The 13,586-nt window shown below is 49.3% G+C and overlaps 1 protein-coding gene across 12 annotated transcripts in view; it reads left to right on the plus strand.

Annotated features, from left to right (window-relative positions):
* Positions 1–13,586, plus strand: part of Eph (Eph receptor tyrosine kinase) — a 53,549-nt gene that overhangs the window by 26,050 nt on the left and 13,913 nt on the right. For 3 of the 12 annotated variants that reach the window (XM_086909066.1, XM_086909072.1, XM_086909069.1), the window contains exons 3-11: positions 8,573–8,858; positions 8,947–9,483; positions 9,566–9,726; positions 9,846–10,107; positions 10,168–10,356; positions 10,447–10,558; positions 10,684–10,754; positions 11,469–11,486; positions 12,179–12,244. In XM_086909066.1, coding sequence (XP_086765192.1) covers positions 8,573–8,858; positions 8,947–9,483; positions 9,566–9,726; positions 9,846–10,107; positions 10,168–10,356; positions 10,447–10,558; positions 10,684–10,754; positions 11,469–11,486; positions 12,179–12,244 — 1,702 coding nt within the window. The remainder of the gene's footprint in view (positions 1–8,572; positions 8,859–8,946; positions 9,484–9,565; positions 9,727–9,845; positions 10,108–10,167; positions 10,357–10,446; positions 10,559–10,683; positions 10,755–11,468; positions 11,487–12,178; positions 12,245–13,586) is intronic. The other 9 variants (XM_086909074.1, XM_086909077.1, XM_086909076.1 and 6 more) reach the window with 6 other exon arrangements.

The following is a 13,586-nucleotide window of genomic DNA, read 5'->3' on the forward strand; positions in this document are numbered from 1 at the left end:
AGATGGGGGGAGCGCGAGAGAGAGAGAGAGAATACGAGTCGAATACGTGACGAGGAGAAGCAGCGAGAGGAGCGCACCGGAGAGTAGTAGGAAAGGGGAGGGAGAGAATAGGAGGAGGGGGTGAGGTTTCCCATCTCGATTCGGCCCGGTTTCCATAGCGACTGGAACGTGACCACGTTGCCCGTGGGGAAGACGGGCGAAAGAAAGGCGAGTAGAAAGGGACACGAGGGGAAGAATCGAAGGAAGGAGGGGGGGGAGAGGAGAGAAGAAGCGCGGGTGCGATACCGGCGCACGGTATTCTCTCTCTTTCTCCTTGAAAAAAGAGAAGAGAAGGGTAGCTGGATAAATGGATACGTACAGGGAGTATATATATATGTAGAGAGAGAGAGAGAGAGAGAAGAGAGTGGTTAAATCAACCGTGAGGTCACGTGGGAGCACGGCGGTAGACCCTTCGAAAAAGTTCCGGTGTTGGAGCGCAACGAGAAAAACTAGCGAAACGGTCGGTGAACAGTCGTCCGGAATTGAATTGAAACCCGAGCGCTGGTCGTGGCTGGGTTGAAACGCGCCGCCTCTGCCTCGCCTCGCCTCGCCTACACCCGAGTTACGGGGGAGGGAAGGGGAAAGGTAATCTAATTTTCGTCGCTCGGAAAAATGCGCGCAACCCCCTCCTTGGAAAAGCGTGATCGATCGATCGATCGATCGGCGTTGGAAAAATTTTCACTCGAACTCGTGGATATCGGGAGGACAAAGGAAACAACGATCGAAACGTAACGTTAACCGAGGACACTCGAGTCGACGTATCCCTCGAGAGAGAGAGAGAGAGATTGGCAATTTGTCGAAGGGTCGGTCCAGTACCGGTTGGATTGGCACCGCGGTACGTTCGGTCCCCTCAAAGGACCAAACTGCCACCACGAGATCCCTCGAAGCTATGGTACAAACACACCTTAACCACTACCACCACCACGTACGTGCGGTGATGGTTTAACTGGAATCGATGATTCATCTCGTCGCATTGTTGCTCCGAGTTTTCCCTCGGAACGAGCCACGCATACGAAAAATTTACGCGCCTCCTACGGCGGGGAAGGAGATGGGGCGAAAGTCAATTTGGAAAACCTCGGCGAGGGTGAATGCGTGTCGGATCAACGACACCACCTACGAAATTGGCGTTTCTTCTCTGCCGGGTGGGAGGAGGGGAGAGGAGAGGGACGCCCTTTCGATTTATCCCGAAAGAATTTGTTCTTCCCTTCTTCTTTCTGTTCTTCTTCTTCTTCTTCTTCCGTCTCTCGTCCGAGAACCGATAGGATTCCGATGAGAAATTTTCTTCGGACGAGTCCGAGTTCTTCCTCTCCCTCTCGGCCGGGTGTAGTGACAAAGCGATTCGTAATTCGATCTTCGCGCACCGGAAGGGACCTCGTTATCCGTTCGCGCGATTGCGATTACGGATGAACGTAATTCCGTAAGGAACACGATCCGGTCGCTGAACTAGAGGAAAATTAAATTGGACGGAGACTATCTATATATCGATCGAGAAGATCGAGGAAATTGGTTAACGATTCATGAGCGGAAAATAGAATATCGAAGAAAAAAAAAAATCCTTTCGTTTCGTTTCGTTTCTTTTCTTCTTCTCTGATCCGCGATAACAGTCATTTCTTGGGGGAGGGAATGCGGCGCTCGTTAAAATTATCTTACGACACCGGAGGGAGAGAGGAGGGTTAGAGAGAAATCGTGGTGAAGAATAAAAAGTGGCGGGAGGTGATAAGAGGGAGGAGAGAAGAAACGAATCCGCGACAACCGAATTAACTTCTCTAGGCATCCCGATCTTTCCTCGTTTTGTCATTGTCCCCGCGGATAAAGATCTACCGAGCTCGCGCACACTCTACGCGCGTACCTACACACACACACGCGCGCGCGCGCGCACATATATATATTCTTAGCCCTTTACGAGCGGGGGAGGAGGATGGTGCGTCCTTCTCTCCGAGCGGGTTTCTATAAAATATGAGGGACATTAATATTCCAAGCCTGGCGAGAAGAGGCGCGGCGCGGTGGATGGAAAATGGTAGAACTGCCGAGATAAAGTAGAAACTACCGTCCACTCGGTATTTCGAGACATTCCGTGCCCTGCTTTTCGCCACCACTCTGTAATTACCCTCTTCTCCTCCTCGCCTACCTACCTAGCGGAGAGTACTGTAATACTTTTTTTTCCGCTCGCTTCTCCACCGATTCTCCACCGGTAAACGCGACGTTTCCGTTCCCCCCCCCCCCCACTCGTGAACGACGTGTTTTAAAAGTTGCCGGTCAACGTTTTATCATATATCGTTTACGAGGATGGAAAATAGCGAAGACGGGGAAGAAGGACGAGGGGGAGAAACTAGGATAGATAGCTCGGTTACGTCGTAAGCTCGCGGTGGTCCTTGATCGCGATTGGACGAGACCGGAGCGAGATTGGATCTGCGAGTATCGATCATGCATCGGGCAGAGCTCCTCCGTTCGAGTACTAATGGAAAGACTGGTATTCATGTGAACGGCCTTCGGGGCTTCTGCCAGGCCGTTGCCTGCACCGTCAGTCCTTTCCTTCTCTTCTCTTCTCTTCCCTGCCTTTTATTACTACTTCTTTCCTTCCTCCTCTTATTCCCTCTTCTCTCTATTCGTTTGTCCTTCTCTTCTTCTCCCGCCCCGTTCCTAGCTGTTTTTTTTCATTCTCTTTGTTCGAGCGGGCCGCTAGCTTTCTCTTTCGCGCGGCTTCGGATCCCCGTATATCTGTCATCCGCGCCGCGTCGTTAGAAGAGAGAGAGAGAGACACACTGTTTATTGACACGAGTCGTCGTCGAGTGGCTCGTCGCGTTTCCTCTCTCTCCCCGCGTTCCCGTGAACGTTCGGCGAAGTGTGCTCGCGCGCGCGCGGCTTACCGCGCTTCCAGTTGAGATCGCGGCGGCGCCACGCGCGTCTTTCCGTGGCGAGAGAATTTCGCGAGCGCGAGATCGAGCGGATAACGAGACTCGTAGAGTGGCGCGAATCGAGACGGGTGAAAGACGTGGGTAGAGAGAGAAGGTATAAAAGGACAAAAGAGGTTGCGAGAGGAGTTTCGAAGATCCACGCGTCGAGAATTTCCTTCGCTTCGAAAATTTCGATCTCTCGCGGACAGACAGAGAAAAAGAGGTCGGTCAATCCTCTTTTCCACGAGGAGAATGATCGTAAATCGTCGAATTAATTCTTGTCGAAAAGTTGGTGTTGGAAGCAAAGACGTCGGGAAAGGAAATTGCCAGCCCCCTCGGGAAACTGGCGGTGTGTAACGGTTGCTGCTCGAGGAATCCGTAACATAAAGTAGAGCCCCGAAGCCGTAGGAAGAACAGAGGTTCTCTGATTCTCCGAGACTCGATTCTTAAAATCCCTTTCTTTCGTTCCTATACGCGAATCGTTGTTATAATTATCAAAGTTTCCTCGCTCGGGCCGAATTGGAACGATACTCTTGAATATAAAACGGAGGAGGAGAATCGACTCAAGAGGGAACCCCTCGTACGTTTTTTCCCTCCGGCCGGTGGCTGTGTGCTATCTCGAAGAAGCGGGTTATCTCGTTGCCGATCGAACGGGGTGCCGAGGCGGCATTATTTTTCTTCTCTCTCTCTCTCTTTTTTTCTTCACCCGGTGTCCCCTTCCGTTTTCCTTGGAACGAGAACGTGGGGGTGCTCGAGCCCTGCTCGTGAAATTCCTAATTAAGATTCGGGAGCCGAAAGTCTGGGAGGAGAAAGAGAGAGGAGAGGAGAGGAGAGGAAAAGACCCTCGCCGTGTCCCGGCTTCTCTCCCTCTTCTCGCGGCTTTCTTGCTAGGCGTAGCCGCGGGCCATTGCGACTCTCTCTCTCTCTCTCTCTCCCTCAGTCGTTACCCACGTTGTTCCATTGTTGGATTATCGTAAACACAGTTTCGTTACTGCGATAAAGATGGCGAGGCTTTCGGCCGAGAGCGTCGGACGCCACCCCCCCTCCAGGAGAAAGGGAAAGCGAGACTCGAAGTGGAAACTCGATTTTCTCCAGTCGGGATGGCCATTCTTCTCACCCACCTTTTCGCCCACCTTGTTTTCTTTCTCTTTTAACGATATCTTTCCAAGACGAGGCGAAACGAGATTTTGGCATTGGCTCGCCATTGGTCTGGAAAAATATTTGCATCGAGAGGGAGGGATCATGATTGGGATATTTTTAATTTTAACTCGTTAATTTGTCGTCGTGCCGATGTCGACGAGTTTCCTTCGAAACTCGACTGTTTCACCGAGATTCGGAATAACTCGAGGCGTCAAAGGTCGAAGCGATGACACGACGAGCGCGAAAGAGAGGGAGAGCCGCACAATGGGAGCGTAGAGGAGGAAAGGCTGCAGGTGGAGAGATCGTTTCGCCGCGTACCATCTGGACGTCCGTTATTATCGCACGTGGCTCGACGAGTCGTCCGACGAGTCGATCATTAACCAAATCGATCGATCGAACGCCTGACGAAACGAAACGCCTCTCTCGCGTTTCCCTTTCGCGATCTTCAAGTTCCAGCTTCCTCTCCAAAATTCCACTGCCAGGAAAGGAGCGTCCGTTTTAAAACTCTGGCAAAACTGTGGGCGAAATGCTGTGCGTCGAATTCGAACGAACGACGCAGCGTATGTCGCGTTGGGGATATCGATGGCGCATTGGAGGGCGACAGATGCCTCGATTCGCGTGCTGTCACGCGCGAGTAATCGAGTGTATAATGGATTCCTAGGATACTGGCGCGATACGTCAAACTGACAGGTCCAGGGGGCGTCCGATCCTTTTCGATATATTAAACCCTCGCCCCCTCGTCCTAATTCGTGATTACGATTTTTCCCTTCCTTCTTTTCTTCCTTCCCCTCCTCTCGTCTCGACGAATATCGCGAATTAGCATAAGATCGGTCCCACCTTCCCTTCTCGATCAACGAACGAGGGGTCGAAGGGGGAAGGGGGCAGGAATTACATCCAGAAAGAGACGGCAATTCGGAGATGGAGAAACGTGCCAGCTCGTCTGCCTCACGATCATTGCCCGGCTACGCCCCTCGCGCGCCAACGCTCGTCGCCGTCTCGAAATAGTATCGGGGGATATCTTTGGACCAGACTCCATTCACACTCCCGATGTTGGGCCGAGCCTCGTTCTTGTCGTCGTCGTCGTCGTCGTCGTCGTCGTCGTTCCTCGTTTTATTGGCTTGGCCTGGCCGCCTGTCTGTCTGTTGTTGGCCAACCGACCGGCCCGTGGTTTCCGACGTCGGGATAAATTGCGTTGCTGAGCGTACGTTTTTCGAGAATCCTCCTCGAGAAAGAGAGAATTGGTGGTGTCTGGGAAACGCTGTGGAGGCTAGTACGGTCCTACGTACAGTCGAGTTTTCAGCCCCCTCGCGGCCGAGCAGCCCTCCTCGTGACGTGCCGTCGTCTCGTCGTCGGAAGGGGGAGGGCGCGTTCAGCCCTTCCGACGACACGCCGAGTTAACTCGAAATATTACGACGCCGGTTAGCCTCATTATGGGGCGCGCGAAACGATAATTGTATTTTTTTCGCCAAATGGAGAATCCGATTGATCGCGAATCTTTTTCGTGAATTCATAAATCGAGAGAAGAGAACAATTCGTCCCTCGACGATATCTCCTCCCTTCCCTCATCCGAAGAGAAATCTCGGGCGAGAGTAAGAGCGCCGTTCCTTAAATGCCGTTCGTATCGGCGGCGAATAGACGATCCTTGCAACGCGTATATCCGGTCAGCCACGACGACCCTTCTTCCCGGGATCGAACGAATCCACCTTCTCCGAAAAAAAAAAAAAGAAAAAGGAAAAAATGAGAAGGAACCACGTCTGCGATCCACCACTGAGCTCCTCGTCTTCGAACGGGGATATGGCATCCTCGAGGAAAGGAGAGAGGAGGAAAAAAAATTCCGCTCGATCGAATCTCCGACGCTCGTACAAGTTGGCGTCGAGTTAATTTAACTTTCGCGATTCGTAGCCCGCGGCCGCCTCCGAAACGGTCGAAACGGAGTGGAGAAATGTGATGCACGTAGCGGGTGGAAGAGAGGAGGGTGGTACGTGCGGGCTCGACGTGCTGCCAACCCCAAGGGCGAGGGATGCGCGAGATATATATATATATATTAAGATCCACGAGCCCTCCACTAGATAGCTAGACCGAAACTTGGTCCACCCTCTAAGTCTTGGCTACCCCTCCTCCTCTCTGGCTGCTACACCATCGGAATTGCGATTATGGTGGCGATATTACGGTCGGTCGAGGGAGAAAGGAGAGGAGGAATCGTTTCGTACACGCCCCCCCCCTTCCTCGCTTCGTTTCCACAGGCTTTATTGGCTTTATCCCGGCGTCTATTTGCACGGAGTGTACACGCCGGATCGAAGAAATAGAAAACGGAGTGAAGTGGTCTATCTCTATGTTATCGATAGACGTTTCGCCTCGTTTCGGGTAGCGGCGATTCTTAATTTCATCGAATTGCCGCGGAAACGAATAACAACGCGGAACGAAACTTTTTTCCCCTTCCTCTTCCTTCTTCTTCTTCTTCTTCTTCCATATCGATGGATGGTTATATCTTCTCGCTCGAAAATACTACGTTTCGAAAAAAATTTAATCCCCATTTTTAATCCCCGAACGAATCGTTAATCCGTGGAAAGGATTGGAAGGATAGCCGCCGCTTTCGACATAATTTTCGAGGGGATTAACAACGATCGATCGATACCGCGATGCTTGTATTTACGTCCGCTCGACGAAAATGGCGGCAGTGGAGCGGAAATATCGGTGGCCATTGAAACGCGGACCGATTCGAAAAGCTGTGGGAATATTTTTCGGAATTGATCTCGAAAACGAAGAATTTTCAAAATAAATCGTGCACATCTCTCGACCCGTAACGATAACGATCGAGAAGGGGCGAATCGAAGGACGGCAAAAGTCACGTTGCGCGAGATTGTTGTAATGTAATCTTGCACGCGGCTACGTGCCGCGAAACGCGTCAAGTGGCGTAATTAATTTCGTTTCGTAAAATCTCTCCACCGCTTAGGGAGAGATTGAAGAAACAGCTTGCCAGCTTGATCGATCTGTCATTCTTTTCTTTCTTCCTCCTCCTTTTTCTCCCCGCGAAACTTCACGCGGAGGGAGGAAAAATCCCCGAAGAATCGGCACGGCGCCGATACAAAAGAGAAACCAATTAAATTCCGCCCGCCGTTCCAACCAACCGCTCCGCACGGAATCGCTTTTTTTCGTCGGTTGGCCGAGTTAGTCAGTGCGTGCGACGAAAGAACGAAGCGAGCAAAGTGAAAGCGGCGCGGAAAGATAGAGCGCGGTGGAGGGAGGCTGGTTGAAATTTACCGTCCTAACGCAATTTCCCAGGCGATAAAACTGGCGCGTAGGCGTCGAAATAACATCTCCGCGACTTTTCTCTTCGCTCCTCTGATGGCGTACGCGCGATGTCGCCACCATCGCCACGCTCATCGCTTCCCCCTCCCCCCTCGCTGCGCCGAACGAACATACCTGCCAAAGTCGCCGTTTCAGTCCGTCTCGCGGACAATCGGCTCGAAACCCACCGCAAATTTTCCCGATCCGCCGCACGGTTTTGCTCCGTTTCGACCTTCGTTTCGCCCGTCTACCGAAACGAAATCCTTTTTTTCCTCCTCTCTCTTCTTCCCTCCTGTTTCTCCTCTCCTCCATCGTAATAATCTCTGTTTGCGCCACCGAGGCTGAACCGTACGGCTGAATTTATTGCGGCCTCCCTGCCGGAAACACGTCCGCAAGAAAATCTTCTGGTTAAGAAGGCTGATCTTCTCGATCTACCCGTTTTTTTTCCCTCCCCCCTTCTTACCTACGTAGCCCTCTCTATCGAGAGAGAGAGAGAGAGAGAGAGAGAGAGAGAGATGGAATATGGTTTCCAAAGCAAGAGAAGGAGGAGGAGGAAGACGGCGATGACGACGACGAGGACGGGGTCCTTCTTGCCCGGTCGGAACTTTTTGCGGTCTCTCTCGGGACGAGTCCAAGCCGAGGGGGGCAATAAAACTAATGGTAACGCGCGCCGGTAATTCCTTGCGGTCTGTTTGTCGCGAGTCGACGACCTGCCCTGCCCTCTCCTCGTCCAGAGGGAGGACATATACCTCCGTACGTCGACGGACGAGTGATCGACCTCCCCCTCCTTTTCGGCTGATCGGTGTCTGGAAATCGAGGCGTCTCTATTCTCTTTTCCCTCTCTCTCTCTCTCTCTCTTTCTCTCTCTCTCCAACGTTGTTTCTGTAAATAAATGGCGAAAGGACCTCGAAGGCCAAGAAATGTCGGACGGAGAGGGAGCAAAGCTGATTTCGTGGATGCTGACTCGGTGAAATCTCGCGTAATCCAAACGCAAACACCAACGTGTCTCTCTCTTGCTCACTTTCTCGAGGGTCCTCTCGAAGGAAAGGAGATTCGCGTTATTCGAACAAATTTGTCTGGGAGAGAAGGGAGAAACGAGGGAGATCTCTTCCTTCCTTCCTTCCTTCCTTCCTCTCTCTCTCTCTCCCTCCATGCGCGTTTCGTTAATCAACGAATCGTGGAAAATTAAGATCGTCCCTGTTGAATTGCAGTGGGTGGAAGAGTCGTTCACCAACTTCGACAAGGGCATCAATTGGCGGAGTTACGTTGTCTGCGACGTGGCGTACAACAACGTGAACAATTGGCTGTGGACCCCGTTCATCGAGAGGGGACCGGCGAACCGCATGTACATAGAGATCAAATTCACCACCCGCGACTGCTCCCTGTTCCCAGGAAACGCGCTCAGTTGCAAAGAGACGTTCAGCCTGCTTTACTACGAGTTCGACGTGGCCACCAAGGAGCCGCCCCCGTGGGAAACGGACAGTTACAAGTTGATCGGTAAGCTCGGCCAAATCCCCCACTTATTTACTTGCTTATCCATCGCCTGTTCAACTGTCGAAATAATCCACTCGTGTCGTATCCGCAGGGCGCATAGCCGCAGGCGAGGGAAGGTTCAACACGAACACCGAGGTGGTGATAAACACGGAGGTGAAATCGATCCCCGTGACGAAGAAGGGCGTCTACTTTGCGTTCAGGGACCAGGGCGCTTGCATCTCGATCCTTGCCATCAAAGTTTACTACATCAGCTGCCCGGAGATCTCGGTCAACTTCGCGCACTTCCCCGCAACGCCGACCGGCCGCGAGGTGGCGCTGATCGAGCAAACGATCGGCACCTGCGTGGCGAACGCCGTTGTGATCGAGCAGCCCACCTTCCTCTGCAAGGGGGACGGCAAGTGGTACCTGCCCAGCGGCGGATGCCACTGCAAGCCGGGATATCAGGCCGACGTTGAGAAGCAAGAGTGCACCGAGTGCCCGATCGGTAAATTCAAACACGAGGCGGGATCGCACAGTTGCGAGGCTTGCCCGGCGCACAGCAAATCGTCCGATTACGGGTTCACGGAGTGTCGTTGCGATCCAGGCTACTTCAGGGCCGAGAAGGATCCCAAGAAAATGCCCTGCACGCGTGAGTTGTTATCGTTTACTTTCTTTCTTTCTTATTTACCGATCCATTTCGATCGTTTAATCGTTTTCTTGGTTTTCCATAGAACCACCGTCGGCCCCGCAAAATTTGACCGTGAACTTCGTCGACCAGTCCACCGTGTTTCTCTCTTGGAACGCGCCTCACATGCTCGGCGGCAGGACGGATACGACTTACAGGGTGGTCTGCGACGCTTGTAGCATGGGTGTCAAATACATTCCCAACACCGTACGTTCTTTTTTGCCTTCCTTTCTCTCGTTCTTTCTCGCGCGCGCGTGCGCGTGTGTGTGTGTGTGTGTGTGTGTGTGTGTGGATCGTGGGATTGAACGGTGTTCCCTTTCGTTCAGGAGGTTTTCAACGACACGAAGATCACGATAACCGGATTGAACGCGGTCACCACTTATCGATTCCAAGTGTTCGCCGAGAACGGTGTCTCGGCGTTGGCCGGCAAGTCGGAATACGTGGACATTACCGTGACCACGGATGCAAGCGTGCCCAGTTTGGTGAGCAACGTGAGGATCACGAGCGTGAAGAGTTCCGAATTGAGCATCAGTTGGGACGCGCCGATAACCGAAGGCGGGGACAGCGATCTGGTTGAAAGATACGAAGGTAAAAATCGAACGCGAATTCCCGATCCCTCGAATTCTCGATCGATACGATACTTTCCAGTGAGGTGTTATCCGCGTTACGACGACGCGACCAACGCCACCGTCATCCAGACCTCGGAATTGTCGGCGACGTTCAAGGGCCTGAAACCGTCCACGGACTACGCGATACAAGTTCGAGCGAAAACTACGCGAGGTTGGGGCGAGTACACGCCTGTCGTTTACAAGAAGACGCCTCACGCTATGGGATTAGGTAGGCGTGTTACAAAAATCGGGGAAAAATCGTTGAACGATCCATCCATTGTTGCGCTATTGAACAATTCTTCTATCTCCTATTTCCTAGATTACGTCGGGGAGGACGACAATATGCAAGTGAGGATCATAGCTGGAGCTATAGTTGCTGTGGTGGTTCTTCTCGTCATCATCATCATCATGACCGTTTTGATTTTGAGAAGGTAAACGAATCGCGCGGAGATTAAAGACACGAAATGTGTTAACTATATATATTTATATATATTCTTTTACACGTGTCACAATCCGTTTGATCCGACTTTATTGATGTGGTATGATTTCGATGCAGCAGGGCCTCGGACGAATGCAACAAGAAACAGCCGAGCGATTGCGACACTTTGGAGTATAGAAACGGCGAAGGTACGTTTGCCGATTCGGCTTCCATTCTCTCTCTTTTTTTTTTTTTCTTTCTTACGTATATAAATTCATTATCGCTATTATTATTATTATTATTATTATTATTATTATTATTACTTATACTTATTATTATTACTACTACTAACCCCCCCCGCCGCCCCCCCCCCCCACTCTGTCACTTTCATAGTTGTTTCACTACTAAGCCCTCGTGTCTTGCGACTAATATTTTTCGATCACCAAACCCCGCCTCGCCCCCCACCCCCCTCATCAGTTAGATCCAAGTGCAAGTGAGCCCGCCCCCTTCATGTATACAGTATATACCCCGATACGATATAATGTCTTGTTTTATGCCAAATACCTGTATAGTAGACTTTAGAGATCTCTTTGCAAGTCTCTATGCAAGAAAGAAAGATTAGATGAAAAGGAAAAGGAAAAGTTTCGTTCGCGGGACGAAAGTTACGGACGATCGATTTCAGGGCGGGAAAAAAGAAAAAGAAAAAAAAAAAAAAGAATGAGAGACGATGATGATTTCTCGTTGCGAAAATTCAATATAGTCAGATCTGGCCCACTAGTCAAACTGTCATATATTTGTTCTAACCAAATTCTTTCGATTCTTTCTTTTCATGTGCGATTCCCCTAATCTATCGAACCTGCCTCCATGAAAAATCCATGAAAAAACCCAATGAAAACAATGTACACAATCGCCTGCTACTACAGGACTAGTTGTGACCTACAGTAAGTCTTCTCCAACGCCTCAAAGTTTTTTTTCTAGGAACTCGGTTTTTACGTAGTTAACTTTTTGCACCCCCTTGCAACTTGAAAATGCATCTCTTTGACGCCGTTCCAAATTTTTTTTCGCGCACGAACACGCACCATCCTTCCACACTTTCCACAGTTATTCCTGTCACAGGAACAGGAATTGCGCGTGTCGATCAACATTGTTTTTCTTCAACGCGTATGGAGGATAGTACACGCGCGAAAGATGTGCGTGCACGTGCTTTTGTTGCTTGCGTACGTACGGTTGTTGTCATTACATGTTCTGCATGCTGTATGTTGTTAGTGTGTTATCATTGCATTTCTTATTTTTTTTTTTTTTTTGTTTTTTGTTTTTTCCTCGTCCTGTTGTTTTGTTTTGTTTTGTTTTGTTTTGTTTTTCACACCAACGCTGAATCAACGCGAATAAGACGAGAATAAAAGCAATCACAGAAGAAACGGAAACGCATTTCCCTTCCCCCCTCCCCCCCCCTCTTTTTTTTCTTTTTTCTTCTTTTCCTTCGATCATTCAATAATTTCAATAATTTCGTCGTTTTCGCGGCTCCGCTCGTTTCGCGCGTCATTAAAATTAAATTCATCGAACATCACACCGCTTCTATTTTTTTGTTTGCTGTTTGTTCAATTAGTTGTGTTGGTTGTTGTGTTGTTCACAGTGCACTGCAAAATGGACAGTTCACCGATTGTGACAACCCACACCAACAACAAGAGCAAGTCCTCGCGTAAGTCCCAATAAAACTTGTTCGAGAAAAACCGGTCGAAAAACGCGCGAACGACGCTCTTGATCCATCCTTGAATACACTTGAATACACTCGTTCAAAAATTGCTACACGACACACGATTGCCCTTATTTTTTTCTTTTTTATTTTCGCTCGCACCACGATCCGTTTCTTTCCTCTCTCTCTCTCTCTCTCTCTTTCTCTCCCTCTCTTCTTATCTCTTTCTCTTCCTACGTATCTTAAATTTCCCTTAAATTTTTTTTTCAACTTGGTAGATGAGAGACGCACGAAAAAAAAAAAAAAAAGAGAAAGAAAAAGAAACGCATGAAACTTCTTTATTCTCGTTGCGCATCCCTCTTCGAATTCGTTCCATTTTTTTTTTTTTTTTCAGCCGCCCACCGATTTTCCTGCCCCCCAATAACAACGTTTCCTCTGTAACAACGTTCCTCTGTACTCTGTCGAAGCGCGGCGGCGAAATGTACCGGATGTTTCGGTGGAACTCGAATTAATTTGGCTCTTGGAGAGAGAGAGAGAGAGAGAGAGAGAGAGAGAGAGAGAGCGGTAGTCGCAGATGCGTTCGCGGATGTAAATTAACAGGCGACGAAGTAATTCGATTCGACCGGGGCATCCTCTTGCGCTCCATCCACCGCGCTACGACTAACGTCATTCAATCTGATGCTGCATCGTAATTGAAATCGTTTGGCGTTTATTAGGCATGCGAGAATTTCTACGCTGGCATGAAAATTAGTCATTTGCGCGATCTCTCGATTTTTGTCTTTTTTTTTTTTTTTTTTTTTTCTTTTTTCTTTTCTTTTCTTTTCCTTTTTTCATTCCTCTTCACAGATTTCGTTCTTGTATATACATAGTGGAAGTATTAGTCGAAGTTTCGTTTTGTTTTTTTCTTTCCTCGTTCGTTTTTTCTTTTCTTTTTTTTTTTTTTTTTTTTTTTGAAAAACGATTTTCAGAAAAATCAATTTCACGATAGAGAAAATAGAGAGATAATTGTTCTGTCTGTTTATCTCGTCGTCGCGATAGAATTGTTTCATTCGAGAGTAATGATATTAGAAGTATTTCAAAATGAGAAAGCTCTAGAGAGATAACGTACAAGATAAGCTTTTTGTACAGAGTTTTTTTTTTTTTATTATATAGCTTTTTTTTTCCCCGCCCCCCTTACTCTGCGTATTTCTCTCTCCCTGTTTTTTTTTTTTTTTTTTTTTTTTTTTTTTGAGCATTTTAGAAAAAAATCTTTTTTTCGTATAAAGAGGAAGGGTGTGTGAGTGTTTTCACGGGATGATACGGTTGACAGTCACGGAGCGAACGATGCTAATTTCTCACGCTCCGAGAT

This window comes from Apis florea, unplaced genomic scaffold (assembly GCF_048593485.1).
Source record: "Apis florea isolate Af1SG1 unplaced genomic scaffold, ASM4859348v1 contig_3081_pilon, whole genome shotgun sequence".
Classification (NCBI taxonomy): Eukaryota; Metazoa; Arthropoda; class Insecta; order Hymenoptera; family Apidae; genus Apis; species Apis florea.